We start from the raw sequence: 14,017 nt of genomic DNA, 5'->3' as shown, positions 1-14,017 counted from the left end.
GCAGAGGCAAACGGAGTCACAACCTGTTCCTAGAGTCAACCGACGACCAGGTCAACCGGCAAGAACAAATGTAAAACATTTTTATACAGGTCAATGTGCTCTGATAAAAATATTTGGTATAATTATTTATTGTTTAAGTTTTATTTATTGGAAATATTTAAACATTAAATATTTAAATTAGTTTATATTTTATGAGATATTTTTTATTTTTTTCATTTTAGGAGAAAACAAATTTAGATTTATTAAATATAGTTAGGCAGATTTAAAAAAAATAGTTATTAACAAAACTTTGTCCATAAATACTTTATATTATTAAATCTAATTATAAAATAATATAAATTTAAAAAAAAAGCCTCATATTGGACGAGAAAATAAGAAGGTTTGAAGCCAGAACGATAATTATTTTGTTTCAAAATTATTTTTAAAATCACCGGAAATTAAATTTGTTAAGGTACTGATTCAAAATTCAGTAGTTTAATAGTAGTTCGGTTGAATTGATATTAATATAATTATTATAAAAATTAAAAAAAAATAACGAAAATAGAATTAAAAACATAATATTAATTTTTTACGATGATAAAATAATAATAGTTTATTAATAAATAATAAGTCCTTAAATAGAATAAAAATAAAATAACAGGTATTCTAAATTTATTTTCATTTTAATTTTTTAAATAATTATATTTAATTAAATCACTCTAAACAGATTTTTGATAGGTCATTTGTCATAAAGTTCTTTGTCTAGTTCTTTTGATTTTGAAATTTTATTTGAAATCCAAGATTTAAAAACATTCCTAAAAGTAAAGTTTAATAGTTAGAGTATCAAATCACATCTTTCATTTTGTAAACTTTTTTTTTCTCTGCGTTTTTTATATTTTTTAAATTTTGTATCTTTTATAATTCATTCTCACCTTAGAGTTGTTGGAGAATATCCTAGCTGACTAGTTTTTTCAATTAGAGGTTTGATGTGTTGGATGATTCTTTTCTCAAAGTTTAAAATTTCTTGCTGAAAGTTTATTGAGGAAAATAGTTTCACGTATGAGAAGTCACTAGATAATGTTAGTTAACGAATTTGAAATAATTTTATGGATGAACATATTTTTACTTATACTTTAAAGTTTTAACATAAATTTCTTCAATTGAAATTATGAATAAATTTATTATTTTTATTATAATTTATCTAATTAGATTATTTGTATTTAAATTATTTTTTATGTTAATATTGTGTTTTTAGTCACGGTAGATATAATATTACATAGAGTATAATAGTTTAGTAGGTTATCTAGAGTTGATGATCCAATGACACATTTATCGAGACTCAACTAAAGAAAAGACCTCAAAATATATCAAGTAATGAAGGTGGAGGTGTAGAAATAGTCTGATACGAATAACATAGACTAGACGGTTTGATAGGAGCGTCAAATACATGATCTGGAGGAAGTGTCAACCTCTACGACTGGACATGATCAAGCAAAAATCAAAGTTGCTTATCTGAACCAAAATGGAAAACAAAATTTGATTAGAAGAATAAGAGAATAAAACCTTCAAAATCTCAGAACACAAAATTAGAAGCAAAACATTTGCAAAAGTATGAAGATATAGAGTTTGATATAAAACTGGAAACAAAATTTGAGAATTTTGAAAAGTTGGAAACTGATAAATTGTCAACAATATATGAGACAAAATATATTTCCAAGATCCTTAGAGCAAATGAACCTATAAAAAGATGCAAGCTTCAAGGAGAAGGAGAAGAAGTCTTCACAACGGAACACGTTAAAAAACAAAGCATCGTAGTTTTCTTAGTTTTCTTATTTCTTCAATATAATTCTTTTGTTTTGACTTTGTATTGAAGAATAAACTCTTTTGAGTTGATTATTTTGTGATTTCGCAATGAATTCAGAGGTTTCTATTCATTAAAGTTTTGTTCTTCAATTTTCTATAGAAAATTATGCTTTACTATTGGCTTTTTTGAAATATGGTTTTGGTCAAAGGAATTATTTTTGTATCGCTTATTGAGAGTTCATTTATTTTCTTTAATTATAGTTCTGAGTTATTTCGTTTAGTTTTAAGCAATATCTAGTTCACTTAGTTTAAGAGATAGAAGATAAACATCTTATGAGTATATGTTTGGAGATGAGTGAGATATTAAATACATTAGTAGTTGCTTGTTTTACTGATAAGATCTTGTTGAATTTAATTAACGCTTGTTTGATTAAATTCGACTTTGTGTGAGTATTGAAAGGATGATGATTTTAAGAAAATTGATGACAAATTCAATGTTGGATGAACTTCAGAGTCAACTTACTTTCTTTTATTATTTTTAAGTGTCTACTTTACTTTTATTCATAACAAATCTCAACCCCCTTTTATTTTACTATTATTACTAACCTTTATTGATTGTAGATGAATCACGAACACTACTTTATTGTATTTACTATTGGATTTGGGATACGACTTGAGGTCAACTCACCTTATCTATATTATCATTTTTTTTTGTGTTAGACGGTCTAGTACTATGTTAGACGGTTTACATTGAACTATTTTTAATTTGTCTACTAAATGACATCTATCATTTGTTCTATTGTGAAGATTTTAGTAGCATAATCTTTTGTTGCAAGCTGAGTTTGAAGTTCTTGGTTGTATGTATGTATGTATAAAGATCTTTCCTTGAACTTGGAAAATATTTATTGCATGTTTGTATAATGTTCCCCAATTACATGTAGACTTTGAAGAATATCAATTACATGTGTCTAATGTTCTTCATGAACATGTTGAGTCTGGAATTTTCGTTTTGCATGTGAAACTAGAGTCCTTCCTTATGCGTCTAAATTGGAGCCTTCACTTTATATCAAGTCTTGAAAATAAGGTACATTCATTTAAAGTCTTATAGAGTGAGATATCATCTAAGTCATTAAACGGGAGTATCATTTTATACCCTCGCTCAACGAAGATGGATGCGCTCAAGTGGAGGTATAATTTTAGTCACTCTATTGAGTGCTTATTCTTATACTCTCGCTTAGTGAACATGCTTTTGCTCAAGGAGATACATCATTTCACGTCCCTAGTTATTTGATTTTCCCTAACTTCTTTGATTATTTAGATTATGTATATGTATGTTATTTGTAGAAGTTGTCAAAGCTTGAGATATTTTATTTCTTTAATTAAGGTGAATTGTGATATATATGATGAATATGTAAATGACATTATATGTATGTATGACGTGTGTTTTCAAATCTTTAAGATGAGATCATTTATGGAACGTGGTCTAATATGGTGTATTAAGTATTGGAACCAATAAATAGATTTCTGACTTCATTGATGATCTAAGTCATAGATTATCAAGTGGAGAGAAGCTAAATGGGGATTTATTGCACATCTAACATACCACGAGTTTTGAATTTTGAATGCCTTAAACTTATCATAAAGCCATGGAACTTGTTCTCATCGAGATGAGTTCAAATGATCTGAGGTGGTCACTGAGATGATCTCTTTGTAAACAACAACTCTTGATGTTGAAAGTCATAAAGTGACGAGGGGGGCTTCACCTGTAGAAAATTCTCTGACACTCAAGTTAGTGAGAGCATAAAATATATCAATGTAACATGTATTGAGAATATATGAATTCCCTTACTTCCTAGGAGCCTTCCTCTATCTATAGAGTTTTTGGGGAATTTATCACACGTATCTTTTTGTATCAGCATAATATCAAGTAAAGAATAAAAATTATCATAACATAATTGAGCAACGAAAAAATATTATCAATTAATATATCTTTAATCTTTCTATATCAGTTATTTCGGCATAATATCATATAAAAAATAGAAACTATCATAACATAATTGAGAAACAAGATTTTATCAATTAATATATCTTTAATTTTTTTGTTTCTTCATGAAAATTGAAAAACTAAATCCCTGATATCTCGGCTAATTCTTAGGAGAGATACAAGAGAGCGTATTTGTGCTTTATCAAAAACTCGCTCCCACATTGGCTATGAGCCTGAGTCAAGATCACGTATCGACCATGAGCCTAATTAAGATTACATCGATACCTAATCCGATTAAGGTCACATTAGTGCATATTCGATTTGGCTAGAACGGTACACATCCCCCAACCTCAAACCGAGCGGGTAAGGTGAAAAGGCTTACCAATATACGTACGAAAAGACCCTTCTTGCCAAAATGACTAAAAAATTCCCGCGCATGGCTTAATATGTATACGTGTCCTTCATCTAGCGATTCTCGAAAATAAAATGTTTTTGTTTCTTTTTCAAAAAGTAACCTTCGCCTTTATTGTTTTTAGGCAATAATGTGCTTCTCTTAGTAGTTGTAGCAGGAGGGGTTTGCTTACCCTTTTCAAGTCGTGATATAAGAATTTTAAAGGTCTTTTCATAAAAATCTGGCCCTCAGTTAGGGACTAAGCCTTTTGGAATGGTTTCCCCTATATAGGACCCCTAACCCTCGCTTCCAGAGTGCTCGCCAAATGGAGGATCTGGACCCCAAGGATCGGGGGATTAATGATTTCCTGGAAAAACTTTATATTATGTTTGACACCTCTATCATCTTGAAGCACGAATACCGAGTCATAACTTTAAATATAAGGTGTAATATCTGTTGAGAATATATGAATCCCTTACTTCCTAGGAGCATTCCTCTATCTATAGAGTTTTAGGGGAATCTTATCACACTTATCCTTCTGTATCAACATAATATTAGGTAAAGAATAAAAACTTTCATAGCAGAATTGAGCAACGAAAAATGTTATCAATTAATGTATCTGTAATCTTTTTGTATAATTTATTTCAGTATAATATCATGTAAAAAATAGAAACTATGGTAACATGATTGAGCAACATGATTTTAACAATTAATATATCTTTAGTTTTTATGTATCTTCATGAAAACCAAAAAACTAAATCCATGATATCTCGACTAATTGTTAGGAATATACAAGGGAGCGTATGTGGGCTTTATCAAGAACTCGCTCCCACATTGGCTGAGTTTGAGTCAAGATCACGTATCAACCATGAGCTCAATTAAGATTATTTCGATTAGGGATGATAATGCGGGGCAGACCATGTAATGCGGGCTATGTGGGCCGACCCGCGATTCTCTACTAAAAAGTGCAGGTCAGACTCACTAATCTAACTCCCTGACCCGCTTAGGCCTGTCCCGCATAACCCACAGTCCACATGGGCCAACAACAGAGCGAGACAGGTTGGCCTACTGACCCGTATAAATAAAAATAAAAATTATTTTATTTTTTCTAAAAAAAATCCTACCTCACTCATATTATTATTACATTGTAACCTTTACTTTTATTTTATTTTAAAAAATTAAATTTAACGTATTAAAAAAATATGTTTTATTTTAATTATTTAAAGAAGTTAATATTAAAAAAGAGTAAATTTAGTTTTAAGTAAAATTTTATATTTAAAATTTATTAATAAAAAATAAAAAGTAATGAAAAATTAAGAGTAAACATTAAATATATTAATAAATATCTTAGAAGTAGAATACTTATATTTTAAAGCTATACTTAATAGCTTTGACCAACTGCTACAACCAACAGTCCATGGCACAACTGCCATTATATGAGGAGTTTTAATGAAGAGGGTAAAATGGGAGGGATTAGAGAGTTTTGTCCCTGGTAGGTGAGAAGTATTACTAGATTGTGGAGATTTAATGAGTTGTTAATGCAGTTGAAGAATCTTAAATAGATAAGTTGTTTGGGGTGAAGATTAAAAATATAGAAGGAAGGAAGGAAGGAGTAAGGCAAGGAAGAGGAAAGCATTGGAGAGAAATGAAGAGAGGGAGGTGTGGTGTGACGTGCTGAAGAGGCCAGGTATCACTCTGTTCCAAATCCAAACCGCCACGTATCTTCATGCATAAATATAAATAATAAATAAAAATGGTTCCGTTTTTCTTCATTGCTTGCAGTTACCAACCCTATAGATCTATTGTCAACATCACGTGGAGGGTTGGGATTGAAAGATTGCACCGCCTTGTTTGTTTTTGCGTTCTTATTAGGCGAAAAGAAAGGAATAAAGAGCAAGGAAGGTGTGTGTGAGAGAGAGAGACACACACTGTCTACTCAACTGCTTATAACCCTTATTTATTTCTCTTTCCCTCAATTGCCTTCTCTTCTCTTCTCTCCTCCTCTGCGATCTCTTCTCCATAATCCTATTCCTCCATTCTCATTCTTCTTCTTTGTCTCTTTCAATTAACTCTGTGATCTCATTTTACAATCATCTCGCCTTAACACGCTACTGTGAGTGTCTCTTTCATCGGTTTTCGTTTCACCTAATTATTTATTCTTTATTTCTGTTTTCATGCACGCAGATTGTCTCTGCAAATTGTACTTTATTAATATTATAATCGCTTTTCATATTCTGTTTATACCAGGTGAATTCAAATCGTTTTCTTTTGCTTACCTTCTTTTGGTGGATAACAGAAATAAATAAATAAACTATTATCTAGGTTTCGTTGAAAAAATGCACGCTTCTCTGGATTTTAGTCAGTTTATTTTTTAATTTTTTTGGATTTATCCGTCTGTCACGTTTTTTAGTTATTTTTTGTAATTCCATTTTCATTGTCTTGAAAGGTCGAAAGTTCACAAAATATTTTGAAATGCATATCTTTTATTTATCCTTTCTTATTTTTGGTTGTCAATAATTATATTAACCATTCTCACTTCACTTGTTACCCACATCTTCAATTTTGAGTATTTCCGTGGTAACAATTCTATTGAACTTAATAATTTGGTTGAATAGGAGAATATGGGGAAAAACATGAATGTGATCTCGTGGTGCTTGTTTGTGACGACCCTGTTGCTTTCTGCTGTGTCTTGTGCACCCAATGATGGGCTGCGTAGGATTGGGCTCAAGAAGATTAAATTGGACCCTAACAACAGGCTTGCTGCTCGAATTGGCTCCAAGGATGATTCTTTCCGTGCTTCTATTAGAAAGTTTCATCTCCAAAACAACTTTGGTGGGACTGAGGACACCGATATTGTTGCCTTAAAGAATTACCTAGATGCTCAGTATTTTGGTGAAATAGCCATTGGAACATCTCCTCAGAAGTTCACTGTCATTTTCGACACAGGCAGCTCTAATTTGTGGGTACCATCATCCCGATGCACCTTTTCGGTAATTTTTTTGCGTTATACCCTAATGTTTAATTTGTCACTCATGAATATGTACCAGATTTAATTTAATTGCTCTTATTCATTCTATTTATTCATGCCATTTTACATTTTGGTGCAGGTTGCATGCTACTTCCATGCTAAGTATAGGTCTAGCAAATCAAGTACTTACAAGAAAAATGGTTTGTCTTCCTCTTCATTTCTAATAACGCTTTAAAGTTAACGTTTGTCTTTTAGTCCGTGGTTGAGCTATAACTGTTTGTGGAAGTTCCCTCGTTTTATAAAGTAAATAACCGAAGATTTGAAATTTGAGTAGCTGTCTAATACTCTTTCTTTTTCAGAGTAGTTTGAACTCGTGTATTTTTTGTCTGTGTTATACCAATTGGAGCAAACATATATTCTGCGATACGATAGACATGAAGTTTGAAATTTTGTCATCCAACATATAGTTAGTGCCTTAATGGTAATAGAACGGTTGAACGTCTGTAGGTTCTGACATTGTAATTTGGTTTGTGGAACATATATATATATATATATATATATATATATATATATATATATATATATATATATATATATATATATATATATATATGTTACCTGTGTGTGACTTATGGTTGTTGCTATGCTCCTCTTTTTTGGCCTCTAATGCACCAATACCGCGTTTCCGTATCCGATTCTTTATCGATACTTAATAAGCGTGCCATATCTTATTATTTTCAAAATATGCGTATCCCCGACACATCCAGTATCCAGTAAGGATGCTGGGATGATGTCTTTCTCTACAACATAATATTTTTCTCGCTGTTGTCTAGGCACTGCTGCTGCTATTCAATATGGTACGGGCGCAATTTCTGGTTTCTTTAGCTATGACAGTGTTAGAGTTGGTGACATAGTTGTAAAGAGCCAGGTAAGGATGTGTTTCTGATCATCAATGTTTGTTTCAATAGAGGAGGGTGCAAGAAGGCTTCTCATAATATGTTGATTAGTAATTAATAGAATGCCTTTTGATCCGCATCAGGAATTTATCGAAGCAACTAGGGAGCCGGGTGTTGTATTTTTGGCAGCCAAGTTCGATGGTATACTGGGACTTGGATTTCAAGAGATATCTGTTGGAAATGCTGTTCCAGTGTGGTATTTGTTATAACTTCAATTTTATTCATTATTTTGTTAGAAGTTTATCGAATCAGCCTCTTGCAAAGGCAAGTTAAGGCTGCTTAACGCAGACCTAGAGGGTCCAACTCTTCCTATAGTGAGAGCCTTATAGTAGGCTGCCCTTTTTACGTTTCTTCAAAGTTTATTGAATCCCCATCTGTTCATCTTATCTTATTACCTGTCAGGTACAACATGGTTGAACAAGGTCTTATTAAGGAACCAGTATTTTCATTTTGGTTCAACCGCAAACCAGAGGAAGAGGAAGGGGGTGAGATTGTTTTTGGGGGTGTTGACCCTGCTCACTATAAGGGAAAGCACACTTATGTGCCTGTGACCAGAAAGGGATATTGGCAGGTTATTATTTTCTTCGTACTTAATGCTTTTTTACCTTTCACTTTGTTAATTTTCTTTTTTGTTTTCAGTTTGATATGGGAGATGTACTTATTGGTGGTAAACCCACTGGTACGTGTAGATAATGTGTTAGCAAACATGCCGTTTTGTTCTTTTCTTCCTATGATTTATACTTGGCACAGTTTTAATTTATTTTGACTAACCGTGTAATTGTCATTCAGGATATTGTGCTGATGGCTGTTCAGCCATTGCAGACTCAGGGACTTCCTTATTGGCCGGTCCAACGGTATGAATAAATGCTAGATATAAATTGATTAATATTTGTATAGTTTCTATTTGAAATTCTTATACGATACGCAGCACTCATCCCATAAGACATTTCTCTGTCAGTTCATGATCTATTTCAATAATTAGGGGGATTTTAGACATTGATTATTCTCATTGCTTTGTTTATGTTGCCATACGCAAAAAGGTCTAACAAATGCTTCGTACTAGCTTGTTTCTGTGAACACTTTTTTGCTTTTGTTCTTGTAGACTATAATAACTATGATAAACCATGCAATTGGAGCAGCTGGAATTATGAGCCAAGAGTGTAAGACCGTTGTTGCAGAGTATGGACAAACAATTTTGAATTTGCTTTTGGCTGAAGTGAGTACCATTTGTAATTTGTTGTTCATATTTTTTTTATTAGCTTCTGCCCTTTGTCACGAATGGTGTGTGTGAAAGATCTGATATTCTTTTAGAATAAGTTTTCTTATTTTTTTTGCTTTACGTACTTCAGACACAGCCAAAGAAGATCTGTTCTCAAATTGGATTGTGCACCTTTGATGGGACTCGTGGTATTGAGTAAGTCCTGAAAATATTTTTACACCTTAAATCTTTGGTAATTTGTTTAAATAATTCAATATTTTAACACATGATTTCCCTTTTATTATTTGTTCATTACCACCCCCAGTATGGGGATAGCGAGCGTTGTGGATGAGATTGCAAGAAAATCATCTGGTGGTCTTCATGATGCTGCTTGTTCTGCGTGTGAGATGGCGGTTGTTTGGATGCAGAACCAGCTGAGCCGAAATCAGACACAGGATCAGATACTAAGCTACATCAATCAGGTGAGTCAGTTCTCTTAAATTTGCTATTCAAGCATCTTGCTGCACCTCTTGATTCATAGGTTCATGATGATGTTGCAGCTTTGCGATAAAATGCCTAGCCCAATGGGAGAATCTTCTATTGACTGTGGGAATATCTCCTCATTACCTGTGGTGTCCTTTACTATCGGTGGAAGAACATTTGACCTGCTCCCAGAGGAGGTAAGATTTCCTCAGGCTAAAACCTGATTGGTTGCTTTAATGCTTTTGGAATGACTGATCATTTAACCAGATTTTTTTTAATGAAAGCAAGATAAATTCAGAGCGGTAGGAGTTAAGAGTAACGGGAGAACAAAGCGCCGTTTAAGCTAAACCTAGTTACATCGGCTGAATTGCCATTGCAGAACTTTTCGTAAAGAAACCATGGGCTACAATAGCCCATATTCTATTGATGCCTTGTTTTCCATAGAGTAATGTTAGACTAACACAATAATTTACTAGTCGAGTGGTTTATCAGAATGTGATTATGTGATTCTTCTATTATCTAAAACACCAACATATGGGTAGTCAGTAGTTAGTACAAAGAAATGAATACACACCTAATTTAGTCCTCCGATGTACATTTTCCATCAATCTATTCCTCCAAAGAATTGACATCTACTACTAGTAAACACCTAATTTGATCCACCAATATACAAGTGACATCAATCTGGTCCTCGAAAGAATTGATCATAAACTTTAGTCTCAACTATATATAAACAAAAATCAGTTAGGAACTTATGGTTGCTCCATTAATTTTAAAGAGCATTAATATATAGCCCTTTTATAATAAATTCTTACGGTAGTTTAATCCCTAAATTTGAATATCCAGTTTAGGGAAAAACGGGCCAACAAGCCTGATTTGGGACGGGTAGGTCCGTTAAGGTGGTATGGGTTGAAATTAGTAATCCGTCCAATCAAAGAGCGGGTTAGTGGACTGACCTGTTATTTTTTTTTTTATTTTTTGTTATTTTTTTATTTTGGATCTATTTACTTGATTTTAGTTATTAATATTACTTTTTGGACAATAAAAATGTAAGAGGTAAGGAAGATCAATAAAATTGAATCAAATTTTAAAAATTAAAAAAAAGTTTAATACTTAACAAGTAAATATCAATTATACTTTACTGAAACAAATGATTTATAAAGAAATTAATATAAATAAAATTGTATATAAAATATTGACCAACACTAATTTTAATTCTAAAGCATGAAATTTCTTTTTAAAAGTTCTAAAAATAAAGAATTGTTGGTTAGGTGGGCTGGGCTACTGCGGGTTGGTGGTTTAAGAAGTGACTGCTTATTTTTGCACCTCCATACTTTCTTGTGCCACTCCATAACTTTTTGTATTTTTTTTTAATATTTTGGATTATGTAATTCGAAAGTCTTTTGTATTTAGATAATCTGAAAGTTTTTTCTCTATACATAAGTTTAGCTTCTAGATTGTGTAATCTGTGGAAACCTTTTTTTTTTTTCAGATGCTTGATTAGCTTCTAGATTACATAATCCGAAAGATTACATAATCTGAAAGTTTTTTTTTGGATTGAGATTTATTTTCGAATTATGTAATTCAGAAGTCTTTTTTTAAATATGTGATTAGCAATCCATAGACTTATCTCAAATTTAAAAAAGATTTTCAGATTTCAAAAACGTCTTCTGAATTATGTATTAGATGAATTATGTATCTGAATTATGTATTAGATGAATTATGTATCTGAATTATGTATTAGATGACATAATAAGGATAAAAATGTATTTTCAAATTATGGAGATACAATTTAATAAGCAGTCTTAAAGAGTTAATCCATCATGTCAAATGAGGACGGGACCCGGTTTGGCATCCCTATCAGTTACTCCCATTATCTTCATATAAAGGAAGACATTATGAGGTGTCCATAGATAAATTCCTCAACTAAATCAGCTGGCCGCAGCATTTCCTTTTTTTTCCTTTTTCGGATTTCACATCTACGACATGTGTATATCAGAGCAAAAAGGAAAAAGTTGTAGCCTTGGATTTGTTGATATATGAAGTTGTTTCTAACCTCCGGTCACAAAGGGGGCGATTTGGAAAAAAGAAAAAAAGGTTAACAGGAATAAAACTCATACGTAAAGACGGGACATCAGTCTCTACTGTACTCACAATTTTATGTGGTATAGAAATGGGGAGTTTCATAAATTTTTTCCACGATTATTCTCGTGTCCTCATTCAGTTTCTATTTGGTTTATTCAGTACATACTCAAGGTGGGTGAAGGCCCTGTGGCTCAGTGCATTAGTGGCTTTACTGCTATAGATATTCCACCTCCTCGTGGCCCTCTCTGGTACGTAAAAATTTCATCAACTAGCACCATGACATTTATCTCTTTTGTTTTTGTTCTCTGATGTCTTTTTGGATTGTGATTCATCTGATTTGATTCTCACGCAATGGCATCTACGTTAATGTAGGATCCTTGGTGACGTCTTCATGGGGCGTTATCACACAGTGTTTGATTTTGGTAATCTTAGAGTGGGATTTGCTGATGCAGCTTAAAATGATTATCAGAATATGGCGATCCAAGCTCTATTTCTTGCAATCAAATGGACCTAAAGCTCTGGCTTATACATGTTTATATCAATGTTAAATTCTATGGGTGTTTCATTATATAGCTGAACAGATGTATGTATCTGTGGCCTAAGCCCATAGCAGGGTCCTACTGTGACTAAGCATGTTTAGTTGAAAGAGTATAGTTCTCATCTATGGTTTAGTTCTTACATTTATAATTTATTTATTATAACCTCACAAGTATACGAGATTAAAAAATAAAAAATATATGTATGAAGATTAAAATCAACAACTTTTTGTGCAGGACTATTTTTATAATCATTTTCATGCGTATGAGGGATAATGATTCATTTTTTCTACAAGCATTTCATATATTCTTACTGGTTTTTTAAAGTATCACTCCTTGATTAAAAAGTGGAGTTTTGAGTAGAAATACTAGGATGAGATATTTTGAAATAGTATTACAATTATAATTAAAGACTAATATGTCAAATAACTTAGTTTCTGCTAACTCAAAAAAAAAAATCAAATTTCATATATTGCAATTTTTTTTAGTTTTTTTTTATATATTTCTATGGAAAAAAAAATTCAACCTCATTTTCAATTTATTATATCTTTAATATTTTTTGCTTTACTTGTACATTTCACTTTAAAACTATCCATTATTCAAATATATTATATACCTATCATCAATAAAATACCACAAAGACATATTAGTAATTAATTATATAATATAATTGTTTTTAATATTTTTTTAGATATAAATAATTTCCTATATTCAAATAATTTATTTTTATATTTTTTTTTCTTTTTTCTTTCCTTTTCTTTCCACTCACCTTGATCAATACATTAAAAAATATATACTTTTAGGTTTTTGTTTGTTTTGATATAAAATAAGGATTTGGAAAATTAGTTTTACATTTGAATTTAAAGGTAGCGATCCAACACTAGCACAAAATTAGTTTTATTTATGATTTTAAAGGTGGTTGTGTGAGAATTTTTTACCAAAATAAACCAAATAAAATAACATTTTTAATGTATACTCCCGCACACTTTATATTCCAAACTAAACTTGTTTATTGTGCAAGTTTAGAATTTGGCTATGGTGAATAGTGGTTTTCGACGTAAAAAAACATGTCAGAATTCGGCTCTTGACAAGTAAATTTTGACTTGTTTTTCTCTTCTTTTTGCAATTTTCTAAGAAAACGAAGGAACTATTTTAAAATAAAAAAAATTATAATAAAGAAAATCAATTTAAAATAATTAATCAAAATATTAAGATTAATTTTAATTTGAGTTGAAAGAAACAATAAAATAAAAAAAATAATCAGTATAAATAAAATTTAATTTAATTTATTATAATTCCAATTTTAATTTTATAATATAAATGAAAATATTTGTTTATTATAATTTTTAAAAGGATTTAATGAAAGATAGAAAAAAATATAAAATTTTATATCGTTATTATTATAACATTAATATATTATTATGATGAATTAAATCATATAATAATTTTTTTTATGATGAATTGAAAAGATATAAATTAAAAAGTAGTATTACTATAAGAAATTTATTAAATAAAAATGAATTTTAGATACTAAAATAATTAGTTACTATTTTATAAATTAAAAAAATTATTGATATCTAAATTAGTATCTATTATTAACAAAAATTTATAAAATGATTTTGTATCTAACCATT

The 14,017-nt window shown here is 30.9% G+C and overlaps 1 protein-coding gene across 2 annotated transcripts; it reads left to right on the top strand.

Moving 5' to 3' along the window:
• Window positions 1-5,566: 5,566 nt before the first annotated feature.
• On the top strand, window positions 5,567-12,511 carry LOC137806724 (aspartic proteinase-like). 2 transcript variants are annotated; one of them, XM_068606977.1, is made up of 15 exons: window positions 5,567-5,844; window positions 5,940-6,059; window positions 6,773-7,147; window positions 7,265-7,325; window positions 7,959-8,053; window positions 8,165-8,277; window positions 8,484-8,652; window positions 8,721-8,760; window positions 8,871-8,935; window positions 9,184-9,297; window positions 9,431-9,495; window positions 9,605-9,761; window positions 9,840-9,959; window positions 12,007-12,095; window positions 12,220-12,511. In XM_068606977.1, the coding sequence occupies exons 3-15, from the start codon at window positions 6,779-6,781 to the stop codon at window positions 12,302-12,304; spliced, it is 1,542 nt and encodes a 513-aa protein (XP_068463078.1). In that variant the 5' UTR covers window positions 5,567-5,844; window positions 5,940-6,059; window positions 6,773-6,778; the 3' UTR covers window positions 12,305-12,511. The 2 variants fall into 2 exon arrangements, with proteins under 2 accessions (XP_068463078.1, XP_068463077.1); XM_068606976.1 differs by having other exon boundaries at window positions 5,940-6,270.
• The last annotated feature ends 1,506 nt before the right edge of the window (window positions 12,512-14,017 follow it).

Source organism: Phaseolus vulgaris, chromosome 3 (genome assembly GCF_000499845.2).
Source record: "Phaseolus vulgaris cultivar G19833 chromosome 3, P. vulgaris v2.0, whole genome shotgun sequence".
Taxonomy (NCBI): domain Eukaryota; kingdom Viridiplantae; phylum Streptophyta; class Magnoliopsida; order Fabales; family Fabaceae; genus Phaseolus; species Phaseolus vulgaris.
This window is presented reverse-complemented; position numbering and strand designations above follow the sequence as displayed.